At 38.9% G+C, this 18,410-nt stretch overlaps 1 protein-coding gene across 3 annotated transcripts in view; it reads left to right on the top strand.

Annotated features, from left to right (window-relative positions):
* Window positions 1-18,410, top strand: part of TAFA1 (TAFA chemokine like family member 1) — a 778,535-nt gene that overhangs the window by 264,586 nt on the left and 495,539 nt on the right. The window contains exon 1 of one of the 3 annotated variants that reach the window (XM_070046608.1): window positions 16,899-16,956. The exons of 1 other annotated variant lie outside the window; for it this stretch is intronic. In XM_070046608.1, the coding sequence (XP_069902709.1) occupies window positions 16,954-16,956 (3 nt within the window). In that variant the 5' untranslated portion in view covers window positions 16,899-16,953. Of the gene's footprint in view, window positions 1-16,898; window positions 16,957-18,410 lie in introns of those variants that run through there. One more of the 3 variants, XM_070046607.1, reaches the window with a different exon arrangement.

Genomic DNA, 18,410 nt, shown 5'->3' with positions numbered 1-18,410 from the left:
TCTCTTGACATATTTTTAGATCTAAACATCTAATTTTGGTGAATAAATAAAATAAGAACAACCGTTAAGCAAATTCAGTAATTATGTAACTGGCTGACAGTTCTACTTTTAACAATTTTATAATTTAATGATTTAAGTAAAGATCTATTTTTAGAATTATTTTCCTATGGAAGGATTATTTAATATAGATTTTAATTTAAAAAGAACAACGATTCTGACATCATCTTCCTCCTCACCAACCATTAATCATCACCATTATCTTAACGATAATCGTCGTTACCATTCTTTATATCATATTCTCTGCAAACTAACTTAAATTAGTTCATTTAATCCTCAGAACGATGCAGAGAAGTACATAGAATATGTAATATTCCCCAATTTAGAGGTGAGAAAAATGAGCTCTATGCATTTTAAGAGACTTAATCAAGCCGAGACTTGATTCTAGACCCTCTGTTTCTGCCTAGTGTTCTTTTTCCTCCCTCCTACGATCCCAGTACTTGCAAAGCTGAAACCTATCACCTGTAACTAGCAGTGATTTCTATACAAACTACAGATACCTTCTTAAAACAATTCTTGAATCTCAAAATTGAATACATGATTTTAGTAGATTAACCTATTGTAATACCTTAGACATCAGCCACAGCTTGGACAGACCTAAAACTGCATTGTCCAACTTGGTAGTCACCAGTTATCTGTAATTGTTGAGCACTTGAAATGTACATAGTCTGAATTTAGCTGTGCTGTATCAAAATCACACTGGATTTCAAAGAGTTATAGGGCTTCCCTGGTGGCGCAGTGGTTGAGAGTCCGCCTGCCGATGCGGGGGACGTGGGTTCGTGCCCCGGTCCGGGAGGATCCCACATGCCGCGGAGCGGCTGGGCCCGTGAGCCATGGCCGCTGGGCCTGCGCGTCCGGAGCCTGTGCTCCGCAACGGGAGAGGCCACAGCGGTGAGAGGCCCGCGTACCGCAAAAAAACAAAAAAACAAAACAAAACAAAGAGTTATATACGACAAAAAGAAAGTAATATATCTCATGAATAATTTTTAATATTACATGTTGACATGAAAATATATTTTGCATGTAAAGTGTTTGACATATTGTTAACTTAATTTCAGCTGTTTTTAAAAATGTTACTAAAAAGTGTAAAATAATACACATGGTTCACATGTATGCCTCACACTATACTTTTATTGGACAGTACTGCCGAAGAGCTGTCGTTCTCCTTGGGCATAGCTTCCTGATTTCACTCTTTATTTAACGCAATTTCCCTTTTAAAGTGTTTGAAACTTTTATGCCAGTACTTAAGCCTCATATTAACATAGTCATCTGTTTATTTCCCATATTTGGCACTCTACACTTTTATTTAGACCCTGCTAGGCTATATAAAAATTTATTAGAGGCTTCCTAGATATTTGAAATAGTTTTCAAATTAGAAATTCAGGTATGTCGTCCAAGTCCAGTGTGTTCTTAAAAAAAAAGTATAAAGGTAGAGAGAGTGTTAGATCACAAAGCAATTTTATCCTGCAAGGTTAGAACTTAATGATAAATGATAATGATAATGATAAAAATTTAATGATAAAGTAAAATTTTGCTGAATAAATACATTAAGAAATTTCTGCCTGAGTTTCCTCATCAACTGTATATAATATATATAATACATATATACTTTCCACATATATATATATACACACATATAAATATTAGGGTTTTATATCAATTATTTATAACCATATAATATATAAGTATATATTATAATAATGTGTGTAATATATATTAGGGTATTATTTTAGGGAGATTTTATATATATACATATATATATATCTTTATATATAAACACACACACGCATACAACTTTCCCACACACATACACACACATACAACTTTCCCAATGTGTGCGTGTGTATATTCATACATATATGTGTGTGTGTGTGTGTTTCAAGTATCAAATGAGTTAGTACACATACAACACAGAACAGTGCCAGCCATAAACAATAAATATTTGCTTTTATTTTATTATAAATTTTTATCGAAGAACCCTCACAGATCATTCATTATATTCTCAAATGATCTATGGCATGGTAGAACTTCATAGGTAATACGGGAGTGATTGTTAATAAAAGATAGTTGTGGAAACATATCTAAATAACATTGTTGTCTTTCCATGTCCTTTTACCTAAATATCCCTGCATTTTTGCAACTATGCTGTTTATGTTTATATTGTTCTTAGAATTCCACTACTAAAGGGAAAATAACTACTAGAGGTTATTATTTAGTCACACTCCCTTACTTAACAGATGAAGATGCCACCCAAAAAAGTTGAAAGTTATGTTTTGCACTCAGATAGTTATTTAAGAGAAGCAAGAGTAATAGTGGTGTTTTATTGAGCAATTGCCACAGGCTAGGGCTGTGTAAAAGCTTTGAAGACTGTATCTCATTTAAGCAACTAAAGAAGCAACTAAAATACTGTAACTTCTCCCTGACATATGTGAGAAAATGGGAGCTAGAAGAGATTGACTTAGTTGTCCAAGGTCACATGGCAGGTAGACTGAGAACCATTGTATAAACTCTACTTTGATTTCAAAACTTGTGGGCTTGATCTTGTATTTTGTTGCTTTCCTTGTTGGTTTTGTTGTTGTTGTTTTTAAAGCAAAATAACAACATAAGGGATTATAAACTCTCTACTTTTGGTTAGTCTTGGATCAAGGGGAATTGGAGGCATTTGTTGAATCTAAACTCTAATGGGCAGCAAATGGCCAACACGGAAAGGAGGCAGTCCCAGATTTATGGTTTTGGAGCCCTGGGCAAACACCTCAGAGAGGCCCTTGATCTGTTCATCTCAATGGGAATAAACATACAGGATGAGGAATTAACTGGGTTATGATGGACAAAATATACAGACACTTCCTTGAGGGACGTGTAAAGCGACTGAAGGAGCAAACCGAAAGAATGTCAAGTGGACTGTAAAAATGACTTTTTGCTTCTTCTCAATTTAGAGACACCAGAGCTTAACTTTTATCTCCAAACAAAAGCATTAAGTGATCAAACAGATTTCAGGATCTTTAATCTAACAGACCTAGTATAAATGGATTAAATCACTTTAAAATTAGGTAAAAGAAAATTGAATTAATTTAATTGCTTGCTAATGTAGGAAAAAAATCAACTTCTCTCTTTATTATTAAACTGGTTTAAAAATGTATCTTAAGTAATGTATCTAAACTAATATGAGGTCTACTGGGCTGAATGGTTTGAACAGCCAAGTTTGACCTGGAGACGACATGAATGCTTTGGATCCTTCTAGCTGGAAAAAAATCCTCCACAAATAAATAAATTGTTCATTCCTAATTTAAGGAGATGGAAGGAAGAATGGAAGATGAATACATTTTATTCAGGCCAAAAATATTGTTTCTAGTGTACTGGATCCAATGAGTACAAAATAAGATCGTTCTAGAAAATTCACATGGAAAGTGGCTACTGGTGGTAAGAATGGGTGTAATAGTTTGCTATTACTGCTATGACAGATGACCACAAACCTGGTGGCTTAACACAATAGAGACTTATTTGTTCTGTAGATCAGAAATCTCACTGGGGTAAAAATCGATGGGTCTGCAGGGCTGGGATGCTGCTAGAGACTTTAGAGGAGAATCTGTTACCTTGCCTTTGCCAGCTTCTAGGTCCTGCCTGCACTTCTTGGCTTGTGGCCCCATTCCTCCATCTTGAAGGCCAACAGAATAGCATGTTCCAATCTCTCCCTCTGACTTCCGCACATACTCTCTCTTTCTTGTCTCCCTTTTCCACTCATCAGGTCACTGATGCAACCAGACTTCATCACAGAGACACAATTCCCTTGTGCTGTCTTCCTTGCGATCAGCTCTACCCATCCCTCTCTTCCCATCTGTTCAGTCATCAAGTCTTAGTAGCCACAGATCCTGCTTTAAATTACTGTTGTTTTCATTTAGATAACTTATCATTTTATGCTCCTCCATTATCATCCTAGAGGTTTTATCCACCAGATTTATCTGAGATCAGATTCATTTGGTCATCTGACCTCTTGGGACTTTTGACTAATGCATAAACTTGCATCAATACTATTGGATTCTTTTTCTGCATGATTACTGTGTGTCACCACTGGCACTGTTCATTCCATCCTCTCCATATAATTCCTACTATTCAAAGAATTTCCCGGCTTAATCCTAGTTCTCTGTTTCCATTGTACCATCTGTAAACTTGCTCACAATGTCTCTGTGTGTACGGACACACACAATATGTGTATACAGCCATGTGTATACAGATGCTCACAATACCCAGGTGTGTGGATAGATGTGCATAATATCTGAATGTGTATACAGACACACACCTATAATTATATGTAATTTATGGACATAAATATTTGGCAAGAACACCCTCACTTAAGAGAAGAATAACATCCAGTGCTTGTGCTAGATATTTGGAAATTCTGGAAGATGAATTAATTATATGGAACCAGTTATGATGAAATTATGGAGATAGTTTTCTCAGAAGACACTGGTTGACAGAGGAACATTCTCTCTGTGTAAAAACCAAACCTTGGTTTCTGGGACCCAGACAAGTCTCACTGACAAGAGGTAAATTTCATCACAAGATCCTAGGAATATTTAATCACTAGGGAGTCAGCTTATGGAAGACCCACAGTCTAGTATTAAAATGGATCACTACTGGTGAATTAATGTTAGACACTAGACGTTATTTTACCATATTCCTTAATATAAACCACGGTGAGAAATAAGTAAGCCTGTAAGTGCGGTATTCAGATTCAGTAAATGGTAATTTTTTCTGTTGGAGTTTCCTAAATAATTTAATAAATTTCCCACCAGAATCCCGTGAAATTCCAAATAAATCAGTAGATTTTCAGTTAAGCTGTTTACTGCTTGTAATGAAACCTTAATGTCTAACAGTGTCTACTGTTTACATTTGCCTGGGGTCTCTAAAACATTATGAGATGAAAGGATTTTTCTGGTCCTTGGTGTATGGCTGTCATAGAATTAAAGTGTTTCATAATTTCATATTTGATAGAATAACTTCCATTCTTCAGTCTCCTGTGGGAAAGAAGAAATAGGTGGGGCCGCATTGAATGGTACGCTGTCTTGTCTAGATTGAATTTGTTATGAATTGCATGGTTCTCAATTGTACTCTCATGCATCTTTAAAACAAACCACAAATTCTCTGGGACATATTTTCTTCTTTGCTGAACACTGAGAGTGTATAAACGATGATTTAAGGGTCATGAAACTGAAGTTGGTATAAGGCTACAAACAGCATGTTAATTTTCTTTAGAAACATAAAAGGGAGCTTGTTTTGAATATCATTAAAAGTTTAATAAGAGTTCCTTTCAAGGCACTGCACAAAAGCAGCTCCACAGAAAAATAAATATGTACCCATTAGTCTTTGCTAAAATATACCCAGATTTCCAATTATACAATGCTTGTAAAGCCAATGATTTCCTCCTTTTAGAATCACTTAAAACAAGTGGTAAGAATTATATTGTTATTTAAATAGGGAACATTCATGTATAAAGAACCGATTTCTGTCTAAACTTAAGAGATTGCAGAACTTAAACATGATTCTATTTGAACACTTTGGACAGTTCAGAAGGAGGAATCAAAACAGCACAGAGGAGCGAGTTAGCCTGCTGGGCTCTGGGGAACAACTGGTCTCTTAACTTTTCTGTGAGCTCAGATAACTGAGTTTGTTCAGCAAATCTCCGCTGAAGTCCTGTTATGGCTACACTTTGTTCTAGGCACTGGGGTATAAGGCTGGACACGTTAGCCGATGTCCTGCCTGAAACCGACTGCATTTACTTTTTATTGGGGTGACAGACAAAACTCATAAACAAATTGTTATGTAGTGTAATGTCAGGTGGTTAGCTGTAAGCACTACGAGGGAAAATAAAGCAAGGTCAGGGGCAAAATGATAGGAGTGTGACCTGATTGCCCAGGTTTAACTTTCCTCACAAGGAACTTTACCTTATGATTTTTATTTGCAGGAGAATTTAAAGCAGCTTATAGAAATACGCAAGGCACAGAATAATTATATAAATATTCGAGGGAGTTAGGCATAAGGTTAGGAAAACAATTACATTCTGGGGTTAAGTTAGATCACAGAAATAGAGATCTTACGGCCTGGTATAGGTGCTGCATGTGAGCCAGGAGCTTGGCACAGAGGAATATTCAAGCAATCCTTAAGACTGTCTATCTTCAGAACATGAGTACTGCCAAGGGGTTCAGGAGAAGAACAGTTTGCTGAAATAGAGACCCAGAAAGTTTTTCTGTTGTGGATCAGATAATATGTAGTAGAATAGATGACTCCTTGATACCCCTTGATGAAGGCCAGTGGTTCGTCACTTAAGACCTGTTCAACAATAGTAATTAAAGGTCAAATTATCTCAGCATTGGTTGTTCATTTTCTCCTGGCCTTGTTTTTTATTTGTTTGTTTTTTGTGTGTTTGTGTGTGTGTGTGTATGTGTGTGTGTGTGTGTGTGTGTGCGTGCGTGTGTGTGTGTGTGTGTGCTGTGCAGAAATGTCTCAGACCCCTCTGAGAATTTAATGAAAGTTATGGATCCTTTCCCCAGATTGTGTCTACCCATAACTGGGCACATGGTATCAGAGTGTCAAGGAGGTTCTGAAGCACAAGCAAAAATCCCAAGATGTCCATTTCCCCCTTCTTATAATATCATGAGAGAGAAACATACTCACTGTTGTAGGCTCTGATTTTAAAAAAAATTCACATGCAAATATTCTTTGGCCAGTTATTAATAGAATCATATGCTTTGAAAATTAAGACCTTCTGAGAAACATTAAGGAACCAAGAAAGATACTGGCAGGTCTGACCGTATGTTAACAGGTTGGACAAGACAACTTTCATATTGCATCCAAGTCCATCGTCATTTATCTCTACCTTGTTTGGGTGTCTCCTTTTACTTTCTCTTTTATTCACTTTTATATTTTTAAGCAACATGGGCAGAATTTCCGTGGCAGTGTGTATATCTGCTTGTCAGTGTCATTTCATATCCCAGGAAACTGAATTAACTAGGTAACTAATAGGATAGAGTTGAATACAGTTTAACCAAATCCCTCTAGTTGAGCCAGAATTGAAACTCAAATCACAAAAAGATCTATCATGAACAGCAAAGAAAATAATACCAATCTAGGCGGATAAATGTCTTAATTGTCAAGCATCACATTTTAACAGTTTGGTTTGGCAACATTAAGAGGATTTCAAATTACAGTATCACCTACTGGGACTCATTCAGTCATGCCCACATTTACCCACCTGACCTGCTAAAAAAAATTAAATGAATCAGAATAAAAATGCTCATTGGAACATGATATAACTTTACCCATTATTTTTCAGCGGTGCCTTTTCCATTCTTTCTTGGTTTTCCATTTTATTCCCTGTGGTATTCAAAACCTGTATTGGAAGCCAAGAAAGCAGAGGCTGGGGGAGTTATTAGTTACCACAAAAGAGAAGTAAGGTCTCTGCATGGGGCCCGCAAGTCTTTGTCACTCAAGTGGTGCTATTGAGTTAAGGAATTGTAAAAGCCTGCTTCTGTTTTAAAGACCCACAATGGTAATACCCAGCAGGAGAGAAAAATACTTTTTTAAAAAAGCATAATTCCTTTCAGTGTGAATTTCTTCAGGTACACTCGCAAAAGCACTTGTTTTATATGAGTGGATCTTCTGATATACAGTAGGTGTGTTTCTTGACAATTCAATACCCCTGAGACATTTCTAACTTGAGTCCTGTTTTCCCAGAGAATTTGACTAGATGTTGAGAAAACTTTTTATTTGTGACTTGCTAGTGTGCTGGTATATTAATATTGGTATATTAAAATACTGTGACAATCTCCCTGATCATTAGTTTGCTTATCGTTAAAAAATGGAATAAAAATTGTGCCTGTGGCATAAAGTTATGGTCAGGATTAAATGAATTGATACATGTAAGACACATGGATCACACATAGGCACATAGGCAGCACGCAGTGGAACTGGCAGTTATGATATGAGGATAACAGCTTTTCTCTTTTGATTGGCAAATTCATAGATTTCTCTTTATACCCCAGTTCATTTCTAGCTGCTGTGAAAGATGGTATCCTATGTTTTTGGTGGGTCCCAATTTTGTTTACATAATTTAGCATCTATATGTATTTGTAGTCTACCTGTAATTACAGCTGCAAATTTGATCCTATGATGCTGATGGCATCCTACCTCAAATGCCCCCAGGATCTCTCTGTTCTTCTGCCTAAAGACTTTTCCTACAGCCATGAACGGTTATTATATACAAGGTAATACCCACAGTAAATCTCAACTATGGGAGGCTAAGAGTCCATGTATAAATGTCTCAGACACTTTGGTTTTTGGTGGGAGCATTCTGAGACACATTCTACCTTGTTCTCAGATGGTCCCCCAGTAGGAATGAACCTAGCTGCTTACAACCATCACCAGTTCAATAATATAGCTTAATTGGCTTTTTCTCCTTTCATGCTTCCTGCTTCTGGGATCATCTCTCAAATAAATTCCCAAGGCTTTGTCTCAGGCTCTTTTATGGAGGAATCCAACTTTAGATGCAGAACATAGCCTATATTTTCACTTGGACCATCACAACTGTATTCTCCAAAATTAGTGAAAATGCTTGCAGATAATTTTTTGTGTGATGTAATAGCAAGGAGACAAACTGAAAGAAAGCTAATTTTATTTATATAGAAAATCCATAAATCTATGTACCTTTTCTTAAAATTTTTATAGCCCTCCATGTATTAAATGAATTATCAGTAGATAAATACTTAGATATACTAAAGGTGCTAACTTCGTTATTCTATTAATCTTTCCATAAAAGAAACAATCCTATTTATAGTGGTAATTATGTCCTCACTTTTTTATTTTCTAGGTGTGAGTTTGGGGGCAGTGCTTGGGATTTATGACCAATGAGTAATTTCACTACAAAGCTGGAAATGAATGGAGTCTATGGGGAGATGTACATTGGAGGGAAGAAAAAGAAAATAAATTTTCATCCTGTGGCCATGCTGATTGACCAGTCAGCCCAACCATGACTTCTGCTTTTCACCCGTTGGCCAATGGAACTGACCAAGAAACAGAATATCTTGACTTAAGCCTGTACAGCTCAAATCTCAGTTGGTTAAGCCACCTCTGCAAAACCAGTTTGTGTTGCCCTGTAGGCATTTTTACAGTATCCTGTGTCTATCTTTCTGACTGTCAGTCTATCTCTGGTTATTATAAATGCTTTATTTAACCTTTTCCTTGTAGTGGCATGCGTGAGATTAGTAGTTATTTTTTTAGAGAGAAAATTAATTAAGATAAGGGCTCAGGCTACCTGATCCTTCCCTTATGGAAACTTAGCATGCAACAATAACCCCTGAAGGGATAAATCTTATCCAATATGGCTTTCATCATGCAAACTAGTAGCTTTTAGATTGGATTGAGCTGTAAGACATGTTGGTTTGGTCTGCACGGTGATGATGATGTTTTTAATTTGAATTACTTGTCAATTTAAAGATCAAGGTGGTGCCAACAAAAATGAATATTTTGAGCTCCTGAAATACGGGAAGCTTTAATAAGCCCAGGTCTCCGTTTCTACAATGAACACATAAGCTAGAGCAGAGTATCAGTGTCCTTCAGTCAGAGATCCCTGTGGTGCTCTCATAGGTCACCATGGTCTCCTCATAGGTGGCCAGTTCTTGCTCCTTGACTCTATTTTCTTGCTTCTCATCTGATTCACTCACTTATACTACCAGTCTAGCCCCCAGAAGGTTTGAATTTAGATCTCAGTTTCAAAATCAGAAAGGACAAAAAATAAAGTAACTTCCCTTTTTTAAAGCCAAAATAAATTTAGGATACAATGGTACAATTTAAATCAGCTAATTCTAGAGCTTGCTGGGGCCTTTGAAATTTCATTCAAACTCCCTTAATTTACTGATATGGAAACTAGGAACAGAGAAGTTAATTTCTGCATTAGGGTCACACAGCTAATTGATATAGTGTATCAGCACTAAAGTGGTCTAAATAACACTTTGAAGATGCTTCACTTTTTCCCTTGGTGTAGAAAGGTCATAGGCTATGTCTTTCTCCAGGATTTTGGGTATTTCAAAATTTACCTTTTTTTTTTAAGTCAAGTTATTTATAAAATACAAATTACAAAATTCAGAACTTTCAAACAGCCAAGAAATAAAGCCATTATGTTTTGAAGCTGTCTGTGTAGCTGTTGTGAGTGTGTCAGTAAGATGATAGATCCACAGGAAGGTGAGAGTACACAGAAAGTGGAAAGAGAAAGTGTTAATAGAAATCAAATGCTTTAAAGAGGTTGGATGTATGATTCTCTTCTAAATATTACTTTTTTTGGTCATCATTAACCCTAATATTTTGTTTCATTCTTCACATTGGAAATTTCTTCCACTGTAAGTTTTCAGCTTTATATAAAAAGATAATAGGTATTCTAATCCTATTTTAGAACCTTCGTAAAGGTCACTCTGGGAGTGATCTGAGAGCTTTAACAGACGTGAACACCGAAGTCCTCATTAACTACTCAAACAAAAATTCTTAAAATTCAAAGAATTCTGGGGCTTCCCTGGTGGCGCAGTGGTTGAGGGTCCGCCTGCCGATGCAGGGGACACGGGTTCATGCCCCGGTCCGGGAGGATCCCACATGCCGTGGAGCGGCTAGGCCTGTGAGCCATGGCCGCTGAGCCTACGTGTCCGGAGCCTGTGCTCCGCAACGGGAGAGGCCACAACGGTGAGAGGCCCATGTACCGCAAAAAAAAAAAATCCAAAGAATTCTGAGTTGGTGTTAGGATGGAGTAAAGGGACCCTTTACTCTTTCAAAAGCAAAAAAAAAAAAAAAAAAACCTCCAGCCTAAGAATTTCCAGATGTGACACGTGTTTGGTTGCTAAACTGGCTGTGCGTGGACATGAGTGGAGAGGAAGCTGGTGACATGCAGATGTCATATAGCTCCTATTAAATAAGTGCTGTTCTCCAAGAATGCCAGGCTTTCAAGGCCAGGGTAACTCAAATCTCTTATTTATATATTAGTTTTCTCCGAACTAATGCAAATGCTCCTCCCCCATCCAAAAAACACCCTGGGTCACACATAACACATACTGGTTCATAACTCCTTTTAAACAGGTGCTTCACATTATGTACTTTTTATTCCAATTATCTTACAACTGGCCTCTCTCCTTCCACCGGTCCCCCCGCTTAGAGTCTATTCCCCACCCAACAGGCACAACATCCTGCTAAAACAGAAGTCCTCCCATGTCACTCCTCTGTTCTAACCCTCGATTAGCTTTTAGCTCACACAGAACAAGGATCTAAGTCGTTATGATGTCCTACAATAAGGGTTCTCAAAAAGTGGCCCCTGGACCAACAATATCAGCGTCAGGAAGTTGTTAGACATGAGCATTCTCAGACCCTACCCCAGATCTACTGCAACTCTAGGGATCCAGGGGTGGGCCCAGCAATCTGTGTTTTAACAAGTCAGCCAGGGAATTATGACGCTCAGCTAACGTTTGAGCCCTAGACACCGTGGTCTTTAGATCTTATTACATTTGGACTTGAATACTCTCCCTCTCCTAAGCTGACCCCAACCACCCTGGCCTCCTTGCAGCCACACAAACATGCTAGGTCCACTCCTACTTCAGAGGCTTTGTACTTGCTGTTCCCTCTCCCCCCAGATAGCCATGTGGGTGGCTCCCGCACCAACTTCAGGTCTTTTATCAGATGCCATCCTCACAGTTGAGACCTCCCTGCCCACTATATTAGTCTCCTAGACCTCCCGTTACAAAGTACTAAACTAGATGACTTAAAACAACAGATATTTGTTTTCTCTCCCAGGGTTCTGGAGGCTGTAAGGCCAAGTTAAGGTGTCAGCAGGGCCACCTGCCCTCTGAGACTCTGGGTAGAATCCCCCTTTGCCTTTTCCTAGCTTCTGGTGATAGTCCGAAGTCCTCGTGTTCCTTGGCCTATGATGGCATCACTCCAGTCTCTGCCTCTGTAGTCACATGGTGCTCTCCCTGTGTGTCTTTACACTATTTTCTAATCAAAGGACAATAGTCATATTGGACTAAGAGCCCACCCAACTCCACTATGACTTCTTTTCAACTAATTACGTCTGCATATATTCTGTTTATAAATAAGGTCACATTCTGAGGTACTGGTGGTTAGGACTTGAATGTAGCTCTTCGGAGGAGGAATGCAATTAAAGGCTTAACGCCCACCCTATGTAACGTTGCATTCCGCTGTCAGCAGTTCCTATCCCACTTCTATTCTTTGTTTTTCTTTTTTCTGTTTATCACCTCCTAAAACATCCTATGTTTTAGTTTACTGACTGGCTCCCTTCTCTGGAATTTAAGTTCCATAATGGCAAAGATGCTCGTCCTTTTTGTTTTTCATCCTCACAATACCCTCAGCTCTTACAACTACCTGGCACACAGTAGGAGCTCAATAAACCTATTCTGAATGAATGAAAATGATAGACCATTAGCAAGACCATTTCATTGTTAAGAAATCTGATTACCATAAAAACAATCTCTCTGTTTTTTTCACTCCCTGGAGGCTAGGGTATGCAGAGGGTAGTATGAAAGTACCCCCCTGAGAAACTTTAAGTGCATTCTAAAACTAATGGTAAGCTTATAGGTGGACTGGGCTTTCTCAGGGAGAGAGACCCAAGGGAAGTGCTGGAGCTGGGGATCTTATTGGGTTAATAATGCAGGGACCAGGAACCCGGGAATGGGCTGATATCAGCAGTACAGTTGGTGAAAGCAGGACACGGAGTGAAAGGCTCCTACACTGGGGTCTCTTGTGCCTGGATCTTGAAGTTTCTGCTCATTCACTTACTCATTCATTCATTCATTCATTCATTGAACAAACTCCTGGATATCTAAGTGCCACATTCTGGGCTCCAAACTTGGGATATAAGACTAGGTCTCTGAACTTATGGAACTTGCACTATATGAGGGGATTAAATATAAGTGAGTGCATGGGTGCACCACAGCCAGCTTTTTCATGGGACAAGACCTGCTCGAAGTGTCTTTGTATTCACCCCAAAGAAAATCAATTTCCTTTCTTCCAGTCCAGGCACAAAATAATACAGGCATTTACTGGCCAGGTGGGAATTCGCCAAAACAGAAGCCTGGATTGGACTGTCAAAGGTAAGGCTGCTGTTGATCAGGCCTTGTTTCTAGACTCAGTGCTTCAGCACGCCCCTGGGTAGTGGAATTAAAGAAGGAGCTGATTAGTGCGGTGGGTTAGCATGTGGGCTATAAGCTTACACCCCAGTGTGCATTTCTGCTCAGCCAGGTATGAGCCATATAACTTTGGGAAAGGGCACCTAACCTATCTGAGGCTCCATTTTCTTATCTGTAAAATGGCATTAATCTTTCCATGTCGTGAGATGGACACAGCTAAAGAATATAAGCAGGTAGCTCAGTGGCTGGTCCAAGTCAGCACTCACTAATCTTATTCAAGGAAAACACAAATCCAGATGTGGCAGATTTAAGATTTTGTTGGATCTTTGCTTCTCTTCAGTGACATCATGGGATAAAAGAGATGGAGCCGTGAAAACAAGATGAGCCAGAGATCTGCAGATGTGAAACACCTGCCCAAATCAAGAGGTGGGCAATTGTGGCGGAAATGGCCCAGAAAATTACAACCTTCTCTTGTACTTGTGTTTTAGGAGAGTATCTAAATTTGACCAGGTATGAATTTAGGGTGACAAATTTAAGGCAAGTTTCATAAAACACTACAGGGAAGTGACCCATAGTATGAAAACACAAGGTTTCATCCAGGTGTTGCTAAAATTAGGCAGACTGACTTTAGCCTCTCTCTTTAGAGGCTGTCTTACAAAAGACAGCAGTGAATTAAAACTGAACAGTAAACTGCACTTTCACCATCTGTCTTGAGAGAAGTATGACCTGGGCCTGGCTGTCATTCAGGCTCTTTGGGAAGGAAAACCATTTATAAGTTTTTCCAGCCTCTGGTTGGGCACCCTGTACAGAGTTGGAACCAAACTATTACAAATGCCTCCTAAGGTTATTTCCTGGGCTTGCATTTCAATAGAAATACTTTGACAGTGAGGTTGAAGTCACTGATAATACAAATAACTTTATTAGACTGCTCTGATTAAAACACTGAAGGTAAGAAGCTCTCTTCCATGCTCTCCTGTCCTGTTTCTCCTTCAGATTTTCCCCAACTGATCATTGAAATATGGCTAGGCTGTTGGGCTGATGTAAATGGTCATTAATTAACAACCATGGTCTTTGCGAACCCGATGCTTTTGAAAAACTACATCTGTAGCGAAAAGCAGGGTTGAAGCTGTGAGAATAATAGCATGTTTTTAAAAATTCTGCACCTGGACAAACAAAATGTCCTTTTTTAGAGCAAGGATGTCATCGGACAGAGGCAGGGAAAAAAAAAAAACCCAAGAAGCCGGCGAATCTCCAGCATGCTGTCAAGATATTAGTTTGCTGGCCCACTTCTGACTGTACATAAAGATCTTTTCTTCCAGCTAAGGCATTTGATATACATTTTTCTATTCTGGAAACACGAGCTTTGGCCTTTTTAGGTCAGATATATAGGTCTACATTATGAATGGCACCCAGTGCCTGCTTTTATAAACTGATTGCTGTTCTGTCCTTGCTTGCTCTAGAGCAAGGAGATGTTCAATCCAGACAGGCATCTTTCCGCTAAATGACCTTTGCTCAGCCTTCTTCTCGTTGTAACTTCACAACATGTCGGCAGCGTTGGATTAAACTAGGTTTAGCATCTATTCAGTAATTCCTTGAGCAGTAGGTTTTCTTCTTTAAAGCAATACAGGAGAACTCTGCTTTGTTGCCAGTGCTAGGGGGATGGTTTTATGAGGAGACATAGTTTGACTTAGAATATTCCCACTTCCTTTAACAATGTGCTGTATTTTAATAGAGTTCTCATATATTATGCAAACGAAATGTTTTACAGACTTGTCACAGATGGCAGTTGGAAGTGACTATTGGACGATCACTCCATACCATCTTCTTAAAAACGACGGGCTTGATTTGTCTCCCCGTGATCCCTAATTTGAGGCGCATAAGCCACAGACGTAAGAAAAACTTCTAAAGAGTTATGCAGGGGTGGGAAAATACAAAGTTCTTTGAAGAGAGACTAGGAGAAAATATCTTCCTGTGTGTTTCCTGAAAGAAGAATTTTATGCCTCCACTAATAAGTATTAATTTTTTCTTTTTACTATACATTATGCATTGTGCTGGGAGGAAGGTGAGTGGAGAGAAAGACCAACGTATCTGAGAGCTTTGGGGGCTGTTTCCTACAGAGTTAAGCACTGCTCGTTAGCAAAATTGTAGGTCAGATTTTCCCATCCTACTCATCTCTTTGAGGTCCTTCCAGACCAATTTTGGAGCATCCCCCAAACTGGAATCCATTTTCTGCTTCGGGTGCCATTCACCTCTCCCTCTGCCAGCCCCTCATGGTCATCTGACCTCTATTTCATGAAAGCAGAGCCTTTCCCCCATTTTCATTTATGACTCCTGTTTCTAAATCAGGTCACCATTAACATTTTCATGGAGCTTAGCTTATTGATTGAATGAGCCACCCTTTGTTTTAGTGAATGCAATTTGGCGGAAAGAAATCCAGCTAAGCTAGTTTGGTAGAAATGGGGATTGTTCATAGGACACAGAAAGTTCATAGAAATAGGGGACGGGAAATACTGTAAAGCCAGGGTCTTGTGGGAAATGAAACTGGGGAGTGAATCTGGATCTCAACAGCTCTGGGAGCCTGAACAGTCACAGAGGCCACAGACTTCGTTCGATTGCTTTGTTATCATTATGCTTTGGCAGTCTTTCATGTGTCCTTAATTTTTTGCCCTGCTACCAATCCATCCAATGTTTCACAGTCCCAAATCCAACTTCCTTGGAAGTGGATTGGTTGGCCTGAACTCACCTTTTCCCTTTATTTCCCTGGTCAGTGGTCAGCCTATGGTTGATTCTTCCTTGAATTGGGCGTTCACTTCTGGTCCAATCAGATGAAATTGAATTGGGCTGTGTTGGGGGGAGAGTATGGAAGAAGAGTCCCGCACACTTGGAGTATCAGAGGCTATGGCCAGAGACCAGTAATTTGAGAGAGGGGTGTGGGTGTATCGTCTAAGATAAGGTAGTCGCATTTGTCCCCAGGGACCTTTATAGAAAGGTTGAGTTTTGGGAAGATGCTAAGGATAGATATGGTGGTTTTCACTTATGTTGAAATTATATTGCATGAGCATTTCATATTTTGCCCAGAGTTTATTCCAGGCAGCAGTTAGAAAATAGGAGACTTACCTGTGTCCTCTGTGTGTGTGTGTGTGTGCTCATGTGCACGCATGTGCTCTACGCACACACATGCAGTAGGGATAGGAGAGGATTAGTGTAAACTTTTCGTGCCAGAAGACACCTTAGAGATCCTTGGGCTCAACCCACACATTTCACAGATGAAGAAATCCAGACTCATAAAGTTTATGTGATTAGCTTACGGGCATACAGCTATCAAGTGGCAGAAAAGAGACTCACTTATCTTGATTCCTCATCCAATGAGCTTTATAACCCAGCTCTATTATATTTTTGTCTCCAGAAAAAAGTCTTTGTTCATTGAAACAGGACCAAACGTATACTATGCTTTGTCATCACATGGTTTGCTCATTACCTTTCAAGTCTTAGCTCAAAGCTCCCCACTCCAAAGGGCCACCTGGACACTGCCTCAGGTGGGTGCCACTCCTTGTCCCTTGGTTTTCTATTAATTATTTTCATAGCTTTATATCACTTAGTCCAATCTTTAATCACCTTATTTATTTTTCTCATTTGCCTCCTTTGCTAAAATAGGAGATTCCAGGGAAGTAAAGGTTGTTTCTCTTCACGTCTGTATCCTCAGCTCTGTGATCATGCTCAGCACATGGTAAGCACATACCCATAATTAATCAGACCTTTGTGAATTTAATAAATATAAATATTAAAATATCAATAATAAACCTCTGGGGGGAGCACATAGACTCTTTTCTGGTCATACATACTTCTTAATTATTGAGGTCACGCAAAGTTTTATGTTCCTGTGGTATTAAATTTCTCTAAAGGTCTCTACATATTTTTGTATACTGTGTCACAATTTTAGGCTAAAACCAAACCTGGAACTCACAGCAAAGGGAACAAGCAACAGCTGATTCAGATGTGGCTTTACCTCTGTGGGTGTATTCTATATAAACTGAGTGCGTTCATGACAGAGAGTAACTTGGCTTAGAGATGCTGCACCCCAAATATCCTTTTTGTTTGTGAATGTTCCTGTGACTCTCTGATGATGAGAACTGTTCATTCTTATTTCTGGCTCTTGGCAGCCTACAGATGCTTCCTGTTAGTGCTCCTGGCAGGTTCCTGGTGGGGCCTGTTGTTTATTGCCCTATCTATCAAGTCGTATTTATTTTTAAAATAAACTTTAAGTATACTGTAAACTCCCTTCACAAACAGATTTTTCCTCCTCTTTCACACTTGACAAACGTCTAAAAGAAATAGTAACTCTGTCTCATATATATTTGAACCTGAACCTTTTAGGAAAGAATTATACTTAAAGTACCCAAGAACAGGGATGGTCTCAGCCTAAAACCTCCCTTGCAACTATTAATTCTCTTTCCCTCAACCTCTCCTTCTCTCTTTCTCTTTCACTCCCTTCTTTTTTATTGTATTATCTCATTCTTGTTTCCATACTGCCCTCTCCTCCCGGTAATCATCCCACCCCAGGTCAAATTCTCTGGTTGAACTGCCATCTATATCTTTCTTAAATACTGCTTACATAATGTAAATGTCTTTATAAAAAAGTTTAAAGGATTTGCTTTTTGCAAGCTCATCAAGTCGAAACATTTTACATCTCTTTCTTGGTCCTCAATCCTGTAAACCTACTATTCCTTTCATCAGTAAACTCTACTATTTTCCAACACAAAGGTGATGAGAAAGGACATTGACTGGTATAACATAAAAGAGCTTGGAATTTAGCATCATACTGACTCGGGTTCAATTCAAACACTACTATTTATTAACTCTGTCTTTGACGAAGTCTCCTAACTTCTCTTACATGTCTTCATTGGAAAGGTTTTTACCCAGTATTTATTTGGGTAAACGTTCCTGATATTCTCTAAATATTTCCAGCTCTTCTTCTGAGCACATGATAGTACTTTTCAATTTAGGCATAGTTATATGACCTGTTTTTGCTAATGCAATCTGAGTGGAAGTTCTGTGTTCCAGTTGTGCATAGAAGTTTTTTAGAGGCAGTGTGTGATTTGCTATGGTCCCTTCCCTCAGTGAAGCAAATATGGACGCATGTGTTGAGAAGGAACCTCCATTATCCTGAGGTCTTGGCTGTTA

This window comes from Globicephala melas, chromosome 11 (assembly GCF_963455315.2).
Source record: "Globicephala melas chromosome 11, mGloMel1.2, whole genome shotgun sequence".
In the NCBI taxonomy this organism is placed as follows: domain Eukaryota; kingdom Metazoa; phylum Chordata; class Mammalia; order Artiodactyla; family Delphinidae; genus Globicephala; species Globicephala melas.
Note: the sequence above shows the minus strand (reverse complement) of the source record. Positions and strands in the feature narration are given on the sequence as shown.